General features: G+C 33.3%; 1 protein-coding gene across 1 annotated transcript; it reads right to left on the bottom strand.

The window, feature by feature from the left end:
- Positions 1 to 1,415: 1,415 nt before the first annotated feature.
- On the bottom strand, positions 1,416 to 12,884 carry got1 (glutamic-oxaloacetic transaminase 1, soluble). Its single transcript, XM_067386974.1, has 9 exons — positions 12,651 to 12,884; positions 9,844 to 10,025; positions 8,804 to 8,927; positions 8,464 to 8,576; positions 7,465 to 7,569; positions 5,072 to 5,222; positions 4,814 to 4,979; positions 3,338 to 3,480; positions 1,416 to 2,695 (listed from the first exon to the last, which is right to left on the bottom strand). Exons 1-9 carry the CDS (start codon positions 12,757 to 12,759, stop codon positions 2,556 to 2,558), a joined length of 1,233 nt encoding a protein of 410 aa, XP_067243075.1. The 5' UTR covers positions 12,760 to 12,884; the 3' UTR covers positions 1,416 to 2,555.
- Between the last annotated feature and the right edge of the window lie 251 nt (positions 12,885 to 13,135).

Below are 13,135 nucleotides of genomic sequence, written 5' to 3'. Positions count from 1 at the left end.
GGGTTACATTGACCTATTATGATTTTGTTTACATCTAAACATTACATCTTTTTTTTTTTAAAGTTTCCACAGGTAAATCAATAAAAATTACAATTTTAACAATATTTCAAATGTAATTTTGTAATCAGATTTGATGTATTTTTAAATTTGAGATTTTTGTTGTAAAAGTCAAAGTTTATCATACTGATTTCAAAGGTAAGGATTCATTATTTTGATATATATAGATACTTTTTAGGCTAGCTCAAAGATGCTAATCAGCACATGGTTACCTAGCACATCTGAACAGTTGTATACACATAAAAAAAAAACTATTTTTATGGAATTTAGTTGGAATTGGAATTAATTGGAATAACACCCCAAAAAGTTTGCTTAATTGCAGGAAAAAAAGGTGTTTTGTAGTGATGTTCCTTACAGTTACACACAGATTTTAACACATTTAACTGAAAATGATGGTACCTATCTACTATGAAAGAGATGCTGTGAAAGGGAGGGACACAGGAATATTTCCTGATCAAAAATGTAGAAGTTTTGTTAAAATCAGTCTCAGCCAATGGACTCAAACATACACTGTTTCGGTAGTGACATGAAAAGGCGGGACACATTTACATAATGTTTTATGATTTAAAAATAAAAACATAAAATAAATATGTTTTAACTTTGCTTAAAAAAAAAAAAAAAAAAAAAAAAAAAGGAAAAAATTGCAAAAATGATTATATCATTTTCACAAGTTGAAATTTAGGGGTTAAGGTTTGTGACAGCCACCTCCCAAAGTATCCAAATCAATGATGATTATATATAGATAGATAGATGTATATATAATTATCATTGATTTGGATACTTTGGGAGGTGACTGTCCCAAAATAATATTTAAAATATCAGCAATCATCATATTATATATACACACACACATATATATATATATATATATATATATATATATATATATATATATATATATATATATATATATGTATATGTGTATGTATATATGTATATATATGTGTATGTGTATATGTATGTATATATATGTATATATATATATATGTATGTATATATATATATATATATATATATATATATATATATATATATACATATTCACATACACATATATGTATATATATATGTGTATGTGTATATATATACATATACATATACACATACACACACACACACACATATATATATATATATATATATATGATTGCTGATATTTTAAATATTATTTTGGGATTCAATAGTAAACATAAAATTTGAATACTTAAATGCTTTTTAAATGTGTTTTCTGGTTGTGGGACAGTAGTTTGTACCAATTCTGTAAAATGGTCCATATATATTAGTGCTGTCAAATCGATTAATCTCAATATATATAAAATGTGACTTGTGTTGTTAAAACATGCAAGGCAACATGTTCATTCATCATTAACTTCATTTATTTCAATGCACTTTGATTAGTATATTTGTGCACAAAGAGCTTTTATACTCCTAGAGGTTTGATCTTACAAGATTAAGCAGGGTGGGAGTAACGTACTTGGACTAATGACACATTCATTCAATAAACTGTTGCAATGCACAAAGGAACCTGAATACAAGAACACAGCAGTGAAAATGATGGATCGCAATCATCAGATTAAAAAGACATCAGAAAATAAAGTGCAAAACAATGCCTGGGGTCTTCACAACCCAGAATTCCAGAACAAGCATCATCAAAGACGAAAAGCTTAAAGGAATATTCAACCCCAAAATCACGTTTCTGTATTAATTCACTCCCCCTCAGCTGTCAAGAGACCCAACATCCCAGAATGCACTTCTTCACACAGAACACAATACCAGGTTTCTCCCTTCATTTAATCACAATACATTTAAAAGTGAATCACAAAAAGATGATTTAAGGGTAAAATGTTGCTTCAAACCGTTTCATTTGAGGTAAGAGCATCAGATGACAAACAAATCACACTGGAATTAACAGTGAAACACAATCTAATGCCCCCAGTCATTCAAGTTGTGCATTGAGTGCATGTTTTAACCAATGGATACATACACATAAACCTTGAAACATGCACATTGTCTTTTAGTTGATCACTCAATACAAGTGAAATGTATTGTAAAATGTATGTAAAAATCAACAAGTTAAAATAGGGCTAGTTCTTAATATCTTTCCACCCTGCCAACTTTATATAACTCTGATTCAGCAACACTAAGCTGTGTGAATTTAACCTAAGGACCGTGAAAGATCACAAAATCAGTCAAGATGGAACTTCAGGTCAATGAAATCCAAAGACAGTCGTCTGATTGACTGTAAACCCTTCATACAAACAAAGTTATTTGAAATATTCACAACAGACAATTTTTAGGAGAAGGGAATATATCTTCTGGGACCGTTTCAATGCTTTATAATTACAAGATAAAACAAGATGTTGAAAGGCTGATGAGTAAATTAGACCAGCATAAGCTGGTGTGTATCAGAGTGTGTGTGTGTGTGTGTGTGTGTGTATCTGTGTGCGTCTATGTTCATGTGGACACACACACACAAACAGGAAGTGTGGTAAAGGTGCTTATTGGACTGTAGTGACGGCCTCATGAATGGACTCGGCCACATAGTCGATGTTCTTGGAGGTGAGGCCACACATGTTGATTCGACCGCTCGCCATTAGATAAATGTGCTTTTCTTTTATCATGAACTCCACCTGCTTAGCTATAAAACAGAACAGAACGTTTTCAAATTGTTTAGTGACACTGCATTAGATGATAAAATATATAATAAATAAAATGGCAACTGCAAACAAATTATGCCTTTTCTCAGTACTGACTTTTAACTATATTCTTACTCAAAAAAATATTTAAATTCAAAATGTATGCATCTGAATTGCATATAAAATGTTCAATCATTGGGATTACACAGTTTTAACAAACTAATAAACTTAATGTGATGTATATTTGTCAGTCTTACACAAATACAGGTAAGAAACAGGTAAAATTTCTGCACAAAAAAATCATACTATTGTTTAATAATTACTTGCAATTATTTGGTTTAATTTAAATCATCATATTTTTTAAATGCATTTATTCAAATTTCTTAGCATAAATCTGTTCATTGTGAAATGTATATTCAGTTAAAAAGTAAGGACATGGTTAAAATATGGCTCTGTGGAACAAGCAATGTTCAACTAGTTAAAATGATTGAAACAAATTGGATTTATTGATGACAAATATATAAACCTGTATACAAACAAATATATAAATCTTGCATCACATTAAGTGTATTAGTTCATGTTAAAACTAATACAATTTTATATGCAATTCAAATACATAAATCTTAGGTAAAGGAGGTTCTTACGGTTGAGTCCTGTGAAGCTGAACATGCCGATCTGTTCAGTGATGTGCTCCCAGGTTCCTGGTGTTCCTAGCGCTTTCAGTTTTTCTTTCAGCTGAGCACGCATCAACAGGACCCGGTCTGCCATAGTCTTTACATTGTCTTTCCTATCGGAGGATAGAAAATGCCAAAAGAATAATCACCCCAAAACACACACACACGCTCACGCACACATTATATATACAGTTGAAAGAAAAAGTATGTTAACCACTTGCTTTTTCTTTTTTAATAAATCTGCAAAAATGTCAACAATTCTGTGTATTTCTGTCAATATGGGGTGCTGTGTGTACATTAATGAGGAAAAAAATGAACTTAAATGATTTTAGCAAATGGCTGCAATATAACAGACTGAAAAATTTAAGGGGGTCTGAAAAGGATCTATTAATTGCCATTAAAGTGAAATTACTGAAACTAAACATACAAGTTTGATAAAAATGCTCATTTTAGAACAAAATTTCAGATGGCACTTAGAGGCTTTTGCATCTGAAGTCTTCATATTTATATATATATATATATATTATATACGGTTTGATGAACATGTGTAGATCAGAATTTCATCCCAAAATCAAGTTTTAATTCAGTGAATGAGTTTTTTATTTGTATTATTTATTTATTTTTTGCATTTAAGCACATTTCTCACTAATTCTCATGACTTTAGTACCTCAAGACTTACTTCTGTATTACTGTAGGATTACAGTTAAGGAAATTGTATTTTTTATTTTAAATCAGCAAAAATGTAATGGCAGTACAACAAATATGACTTTACAGTTTATGTAGTGAAATATGACTTTACAGTTTTAACAATAATGTTGTTTTAAAATTTAAATCACCAAATAAAAAAAATGTCATAATGTAAATAAAAAATACTACAAGTAATTTAAAAAAAGAGGCTTGCTCTTAAATATGCTTGATTTTCTTTATGCAAAAATGTAATTTAGTTTTTTATTTATTTATGTGATTTGGGGGTTAAATGTGATGTGAAAAAAAGTTTAGAGTTGGTATGTTTTTGAAAGAAGTTTCCTGTGCTCACCAAGGCTGCATTTATTTGATCAAAAATACAGTAAAAACAGTAAAATTGTAAAATATTATTACAATTCAAAATAACTGTTTTCTATTTTAAAACATTTTAAAATGTAATTTATTCCTGTGATCAAACATTTCTTATCAATGTTAAAAACAGTCGTGCTGCTTAATATTTCTGTGGAACTGTCAGGATTCTTTGAAGAATATAAAGTTCAAAATAACCACATTTATTTGGAATAAAAATCGTTTGTAAAAGTATAAATGTCTTTACGGTCACTTTTGATCCATTTAATGCATCCTTGCAGAATAAATGTATTAATTATTAAAATCTTAGAACTTTTGAATGGTATTGTACACATGTATTACATACATATATTATTTAAAATAACAAAACTAGATTATTCTAATTGCATTTACCATTCAGCAAAGAGCTCAGGGGTGTTGAGTGTGATGGCAACCAGACGAGCTCCCTGGGACGGAGGGTTGGACCAGGTTATTCGAACGATCTTCTCCATTTGAGACAGAACACGATTCAAATTGTCTTGGTCTTTGGCTACAACAGTCAGGTTCCCCACTCTCTCATCTGTGGAGTCAGGTTATTCTTTAAAATCAAATGGTTCCTGCATTAAAATGTCATCTGTAGCAAGGAATGTACAACCTGTTGGAACCACTTACTGTACAGACCGAAGTTCTTTGAGAACGATTGGGCACAGAACAATTCAAAACCCTGTGATAAAAAGTAGCGGATTGACCAGGCATCTTTGTCTAAATTTCCTGAAGCAAAACCCTGATAGGCTGAATCAAAGAAGGCAAACAGATTCTTTCGCTGAAGAGAGAGGTGAGAAGAAAAACAAAAGTTAGAAAACAAAAGGGAATTACAGCTCCACTGATGCAATTTTTCACGTTCTGTGTCCTCCCTGACTCTACAATTTCATATATGTTGGGTTTAGGTAATTATGCAATAGTTAACTCAGTATTTATAAAACTATCAAGAGTTTAAATTTGGAAAACAGTAGGTTGTAATCACAGGCTGTGCCTAAATGGCTTATTGCATGCAATTAAGTTCAATTTTTTCACCATGTGCTTCAATGTCATAAACCTGTTGTTGCATAAACTTAGCCTCTATGTTAAAGGTATAGTTCACCCAAAAAATGAAAATTCTGTCATTATTTCTCAACCTCATGTCGTTCCAAACCCGTAAGACCTTCATTCATCTTTGGAACACAATGAATATTTTTTTGATGGAATCTGAGCAGAAAAGCTTTCTGTCCCTCCACAGACAGCTACGCAACTGACACATAGACGTTTCAAAAGTTCATAAAGAGATCATTAAACTAATCCATATGAATTGATAAGTTTAGTCCAAATTTTCTGAAGAGACATGATCACTTTATTTGATTTAATGTGGCTTTTATTCACATATAGATTGATCAGTTAACAAACAGAAGCTCAACCGAACCTGCTTGACGTGCGAGAACAAACCTCATCGATTCTTGCAGAAGCTGTGAATAAAAGCCTAAATTCAATCTGTTCATCATATAAAGTGATTGAGTCTCTTCAGAAAATTTAGACTAAACCGCTCTACTCATATGGATTGGTTTTTATGACTTTTTGAAGCGTCAAAGTGGTAGTTGTGCAGACTGTCTATGGAGGGACAGAAATCTCTCAGATTTTACTAAAAAGATCTTCATTTGTGTTCTGAAGATGAACAAAGGTCTTGTGGGATTGGAAAGACATGAGGGTGAGTAATTAATAACAAAATTTTCATTTATGTGTGAACTATCCCTTTAAGACTGACTTAAAGGGATAGTTCACCTTAAAATGTAAATTAAGTCATAAATTACTCACCCTGGTGTTGTGCTAATGCTGTATGCCCTTCTTTCTTTTATGGATCACAAAAGCAGAATTAAAAAATAAATAAATAAATAAAAAGTCCCACTCTCACTCGTCCATATAGTGAATAGCAAACAGCATCAAGATTAAAAAAAGCATCGCAGAATGATCCCATGTGACGTGTCATATCTCAAGTGTTTATAGGGTATATGATATGAAATTTATTGTATTTTGTAACGAAAATCCCGACCTTGTCCGTTGCAGTTCAGTGCGTGGCTATGCAGCATCTCATTCACACGGGGCGTCAGTGTCAACGCTTGACGGAGGGCGTGTCTTAAGCTTGTTTTGACGCGACCGTTATAGTGATTACAGCCAATCACATTACTTTCTGGTGTTGCACGAACGCAGTTGGCTAGTGACTGCTCTAAGGAATTTGCATAGGGCCATCTGATTGGATGACGTCTGCGTTGGCACTTGAAAATTTGAGAAATCTTCAACTTCTGCCGCTTGCAACGCGAGTGAAGTGAAGCGACGCAACGTAACCCACAATTCAGTTCAGCAATGTATGACGTCACCCATTCAAAGTAAATGAGAAGCGTTAACGCCGGCGCCCCGTGTGAAAGCAGCGTATTAGCGCCGCAGTTCACTCCGACTCGCAAGTTGTGAGAAATCAAGATTAATAAAAACGCAACACGAAATACAATGCCTAGAAATCCCAAAAAGTATCGGTGTACTTTCTTGACTGAGTTTAAATATCTCTGGATCGGAACTCCGTTTGTCTGACGACAGTCAGAATGACAGTTGACAGATGTGAACGCAATAACTTCTTGTTGCGATTAACACAACGGATATATTCACCTCAGAGAAGAAGGTACATGGATTGTATTTTGTGTCAAGTGTTAGCGGGACATTTTTTTTAAATGCTCCTTTTGTGGTCCATAAAAAAAGAGCATACTGCATTAGAACAACACCAGGGCGAGTAATTTATGACTTAATTTTTATTTTAGGGCGAATTATCACTACTAGTTTTGAAAAACTAGCAGTTTAAGGTAATCAGTCTTAAATTTCCAATTCAAATTAGACTACCTTTTTATGTAACTGACTTTAAAAAGTTAGGATCAGTCTTGAAGAAAAAAAAAATTAGATGACTAACTTTTAAGAGTAGTCTAAGCAGTTTATGCAACTGGCCACTGGTGTCCCAGTCAGATGATGTAGGGTTATTGTGATGGTCTCACCTTCATGACATCAGCAATCTGCTTCCACTGGTCCTGGGTGGGGTCTGTACCGGTGGGGTTGTGAGCGCAGGCATGCAGCACAATGATGGAGTGATCAGGTGCGTTCTGGCAGAAAAGACATGCTTTCAATTACAATTTATATAGCAATTTGTTTTTTTTTTTAAACTAATCACTATTTTACTTGAAAAAAATATCGTTTATTTGATAAAAATACAGTAATATTGTGACATATTATTACAATTTAAAAGGACTCTTTTCTATTTTAATATATTTTAAATTCTAATTTATTCCTGTGATTGTAAAGCTGAATTTTCAGCATCATTACTCCAGTCTTCAGTGTCACATGATCCTTCAGAAATAATTCTAATATGATGATTTGCTGCTCAAGAACATTATTATTATCAACGTTAAAACAACATATTTTAATAAAGGATTCTTTGATGAATACCACATTGATTTCAAACTGAATTTTTTGTAATAATGTAAAAGTTTTACTGTCAATTTTGACCAATTTAATGTGTCCTAACAGTATTAATTTCTTTCATCATATATATATAAAATCTGAACTACTGGCCTGATATGAGCCCAGCAGAAAATAAAAAAATTTCATGCTCAACAATTGTCTATATATCCTAATTATTGTTAATGTAATTCATTTTTCGAGGAGCTCATTGCTTCTACCTTCAGTTAAACTGTGATAGTAAATGAATTGTAATAAATGTAAATGTAATAAAATTATTACATTATTTGCTAACTGCATTCTTTAAATTGTAATGTTGACATGCAGTCTCTGTAAAGCTGCTTTGAAATTATATGTATCGTGAAAAGCGCTATACAAATAAATGTGAAAATGTGACGGTGGTAAATGACGAAAGGCACTTCTTTCTGCACATAATCCAAAGATTTTTCTTTTTTAGATAACCTATCAATAACTGATAAATAAGTAACTAGAAAGTGCTTGTTTTGTGAGAGAAATTGAATTTCAAAATCACAACTCACCTCCAGGTCACCTAGAAAACCTGTCAAATCAAGTCCACGCTTCCCTGCATCCCAATATTTGTATGGACGGATGTCCTCAAATCCAGCGTTAGAAAAAACGGCATTGTGGTTTTCTAGAACAAAAGACCACAAGCTGAACTAAACATGGAAATGGTTTAACATTTTTAGCATTTGAGACAACAATATAAAGTTAATTATTGAATTTAAGGCCAGCATGAAATTAGTTATTCTCTTTTGAGGCAAAAATCTGGCATACATGTTATACAATATTGTAGCCAATTAAATATCAGAATGACATTTATCACAGTATTTTCCATGTGTAATTAGGTCTTGTGCTCACCCCATGTGGGTGCAGACACATAAATTGGTGTTTTTGTGTTGTCAGTTCCATTGTACCAGCGGCGAAGAAATTCAGCTCCGATCTTTAGAGCACCAGTGCCACCCAAACATTGCACAGCTCCTACCTGCAATCCAAAAACAACAGAAATCTCTACATTAGAAAGATCCTAGTGCAAACCAGAAAAGAAATGCATAACAAGGTCTAAAATAAACTTTTTTGCCAAACATGAGAATGGTGGGTGAATAAATATTTTATTTTATTTCCACTTACAGTAGTGAACAAAGGTGATGTCCTGAGGGAATCGGTTTGGGGATTTATTTTTAATGACCCTACAAGTTCGATTAAACCATCAAAATATGAGGAATATGAGGGATGAATAAAACACTAAACTTTGTTAAGGTATTTATCTGACAAAATTATATGGCAAAAAAGGGGTAAATTACAGCTACATGTTTTATTTTACTAAGCAAACAATGCCTAGAAAAACAAAATGCAATTTCATTGCATTATCACAAATAAACAAGTGACTCCAAGCACAACTATGCAATATGCTTACAAAATCATATTTTTAATAATATTAATAAAGGGTGAAGATGTCAATTTTCCTAGGCCGGACATCACTTTTGGCCACCGCTGTACACCACCATTCCAAAGTTTGGGGTCAGTAAGATTTTATTTTAATAAATTAATACTTTTATTCAGCAAGGATGCATTAAATTGATCACAAAATTTACAGAAAAGTCATTTAGAACATTAAAAAAAGATTTAAAAAAAAAGGCTGTTCTTTCTAAACATTCTATGCATCAAAGAATCATGAAAAAAATGCATCACTGTTTCCACAAAAATATTAAGCTGTATAACTGTTTTCAACATAATAATAATAATAAATGTTTCTTGAGCAGTAAATCAGCATATTAGAATGAATTCTGAAGGATCATGACACTTTGCCATCACAAATTGTATTTTAAAATACAAAATAAAGCAGAAAATGGTTATTAATACAGGTGGTCAAAACAGGGTTTTTTAGCATGTCATCTGACCCGGTTGTCCTTGATGGCAGGGCTGTCTTCACCCAGAGCGATCTTAGACGCACTGGAACGAAACTCTGGCAGGCCTAAGATGGGCAGGTACTCGTGGTTCAAACTATGGTCATCAGCGATCATCTTCTCCACTTTTCTCACCACGGGAAGAACCCACGGCTGACATTCATCTGTCCTGTAGGCTAAAGAAGCAGCAGAGGAGGATTTCAACCAGACCGCTTCCAAACACAAAGGTGAACTTATAATGTGCACACAACCGTTCAAAAGGGGTCAGCGAGTTCTTTTTTTTGAAAGAAATTAATACTTTTATTCAGCATGGATGCAGAAAATTGATCAAAAGTGACGGCAGACATTTATAATGTTACTTTATAAGATTTCTATTTCAAATAAACGCTGTTCTTTTGAACTTTTAGGTTTCCACAAAAATATCTTCAACACTGATAATAATAATAATGATAATAATAACAAATTATGTGACACTGAAAATTCATACTGTAAATGTATTTACATTTATATTAAAATAAAAGTTATTTAAAATTGTAATATTATTTCACAATATTACTGTTTTTACTTCTTTTTTTATGCAACCTTGGTGCAACTTTAAAAAGTTTTTAAAATGGGTACTTGTTTTTTTTCATTTTGTGTGGGAATGTGATGCAATTCTGAATTTTATGATATTTGGGAGATATTTTTGGAATTTGTTAAAAGAGGTGATATTGAAGAGGCTAAAGATGTGTGAAGTTATTATTTATTTTATATATATACATAATGTTTAATACATAATGTTTAATTTTTTTTAAAAGACTGTGGAGGGGGAGGGGTTTGAAAAGTTACGTTTTTTGAAGAAGTTTTTAAAATCTTACCGACCCCAAACTATTGAACGGTAGTGTACATTACAGCCCCCCAAGTTTCACTGAATTGCTTTCTAATCAATATTTGTTTGTAATGCATAATTGTTCCTTTTTATCAGGGTTGTCTGATCAAGATTTATCTGTGAACTTTTACCCAAGAGCAAAATGAGCTTATTCGACATAAACACGTTCTGCTCCTGATGCAATACTTCATTTCAAAATCCTACACAAATACAGAACAAAACTTATCCAAATAAATTATGCTCTGTACAAAAACTGGTGAAGATTTGGAATCAAAAGATTGAGAAGCAGCGCATTAATTTCACTCAAGTTGCATGTCAATTTGTGCAACATATCAAGGTTTAGTATATCAGTCTTTAAAAAGAAATGATGAGAAATGCTGCATTTTTTGGCACCGTCTGCAGAAGTATGACAAGATGCAGTCACACCCTGTAAATCAGTGTTCTGGGTTGCTCAAGAGCGATAATCATTTCAGTCTGAGTCTGAGGAAGGACCACAGGCCGGGGGAGGTGTTCGAAAACAGTCCTCACAATCATGACTCAGGGATTTTTAGAGAGGTGACTTTCATCCTTTGCATGTGTCTCAGAACCTCAGGAGACGTGATGCCGGCAGGGTGTCGGGAAAAGCAGAAGATAAAGATAATCCTCCCAGAATCCTCCGAGGTCAAGCTCTCTAACTGGGATCAGGAATAACTACACAGATGATGACACAAGACGACTGCTTCTACACAATAATACTGTTGACATAGCACAATCTATTCATCTCCAGCTAACAGCACTGCACATGTGACTGATGTCCAATAGAAGCGACCAATGTCGGGAGAGTAACTTTATCCCTTAAAGGGATAGTTCACCAAAGAAGTCATCATTTACGCACCCTCAAGTTGTTCCAATTCTGAATAAATGTCTTTGTTCTGCTGAACACAAAGGCAGATATTTGGAAGAAAGTTTGTAACCAGGTCGTTTTGGGGCGCCATTGACTTCCATAGTAGGAAAAAAAATACTATGGAAGTCAGTGGTGTCCCAGAACTGTTCAGTTTCCCACATTCTTCTTCTTTTGTGTTCAACGGAACAAAGAAATTCAAACAGGTTTGGAACAACCTGAAGCTGAGTAAATTATGACAGAATTTTCATTTTTGGGTGAACTATCCCTTTAGCATATTTAGAAATCCAAGTTGCCTCTGGACCTGCATGCAATTATTTTAGTTTAATGTCAGATCATTGTACATGATACGCCTTAGTTTAATGTTTTTATGCCATTTTTCCATATTTTAAAATAACAGTACAGTTGAAATGGAAAAAACACTTTTCGAAGTGCATCCTGGGATGCTTTTTAAACATTATTTAAAAAGTTCACAAGAATGTTTTACATTTAGACCAAATTAATTTTTATATATTTATACTAGTCTACAAAAAACAATTTCAAGAATTTAAGCTATATTATCAAGATAAACACAAAATAAGTATGTCAAAAAATTTGACATGTGGCATGTATAGCTATAATATAAAAAAATAAAAAACAATATACATATAAAAATACATAATTAACAAATATAATTCAATATCAGATCTATCACTTGCCTATAGTCTAAAGTGATGTAGTTAAATAATAGTCTAATGTCATATCATGCATGAAGAATCTCATGTTACTGATGCCTCCAGAAAACAGCTGATCTGTGATCACGTGCTCTCTACCGTCATCATAATCATTCAAAAAAAGAAAAAGAAAAAAATAAACTCAATAATTCAGAACGAGACTACATCGATGAGCTTCACTGATGCAGACAGATGAGTTCAGGTCTTATTTTTCTTATAAGGCCTATTGTTGTCACAAAGAGAGGATAATTGTTTGTACATGGGCAAAGTATGCATACACACATATTCATAAATGTAAACTCTAATATGTAAGTGTGTGTGTTTATTAAAAATCTCTCACCTCCGACTCCCAGATTCACCTTGCTGGAACACTGATCCTCGCGGAAATCTGCTGTCAGTTTAAACACTGCGACAGGAGCAGCCAGCGGGACTTCACCAAATATCGACATGATACTGTGTTAATGTTTCTGTAAGTTAAGAGCGAGAAAGAGGAGAGTGATGCGTGAGTACCGCTAGATTGAAGTGCGGTGTGATGGAGACAGACTGACTTTAACCTTCAGATGTGGGATTTGGGCAATGGAGGCCAGGCGTGGCTAAACTAACCAATAGACATCAGAGGCTCGTGTTTGACTCGAAGATTACCCAATCTACTTCTAGTACAGAAAGGTCAAGCCTTGACGTCATCAAAGAACGCGCTCGATAACACTGCGGGGACCAATGAGAACGTAGACGTGCATGAGTGACGTGCCTTCTGACCAATAGTAAAGCAGATAGGGCGGGACACGTTTGATTCAATAGGCATCGTTCTTTTCATTCACACCCACA

This window comes from Chanodichthys erythropterus, chromosome 5 (genome assembly GCF_024489055.1).
Source record: "Chanodichthys erythropterus isolate Z2021 chromosome 5, ASM2448905v1, whole genome shotgun sequence".
NCBI lineage: Eukaryota > Metazoa > Chordata > Actinopteri > Cypriniformes > Xenocyprididae > Chanodichthys > Chanodichthys erythropterus.
This window is presented reverse-complemented; position numbering and strand designations above follow the sequence as displayed.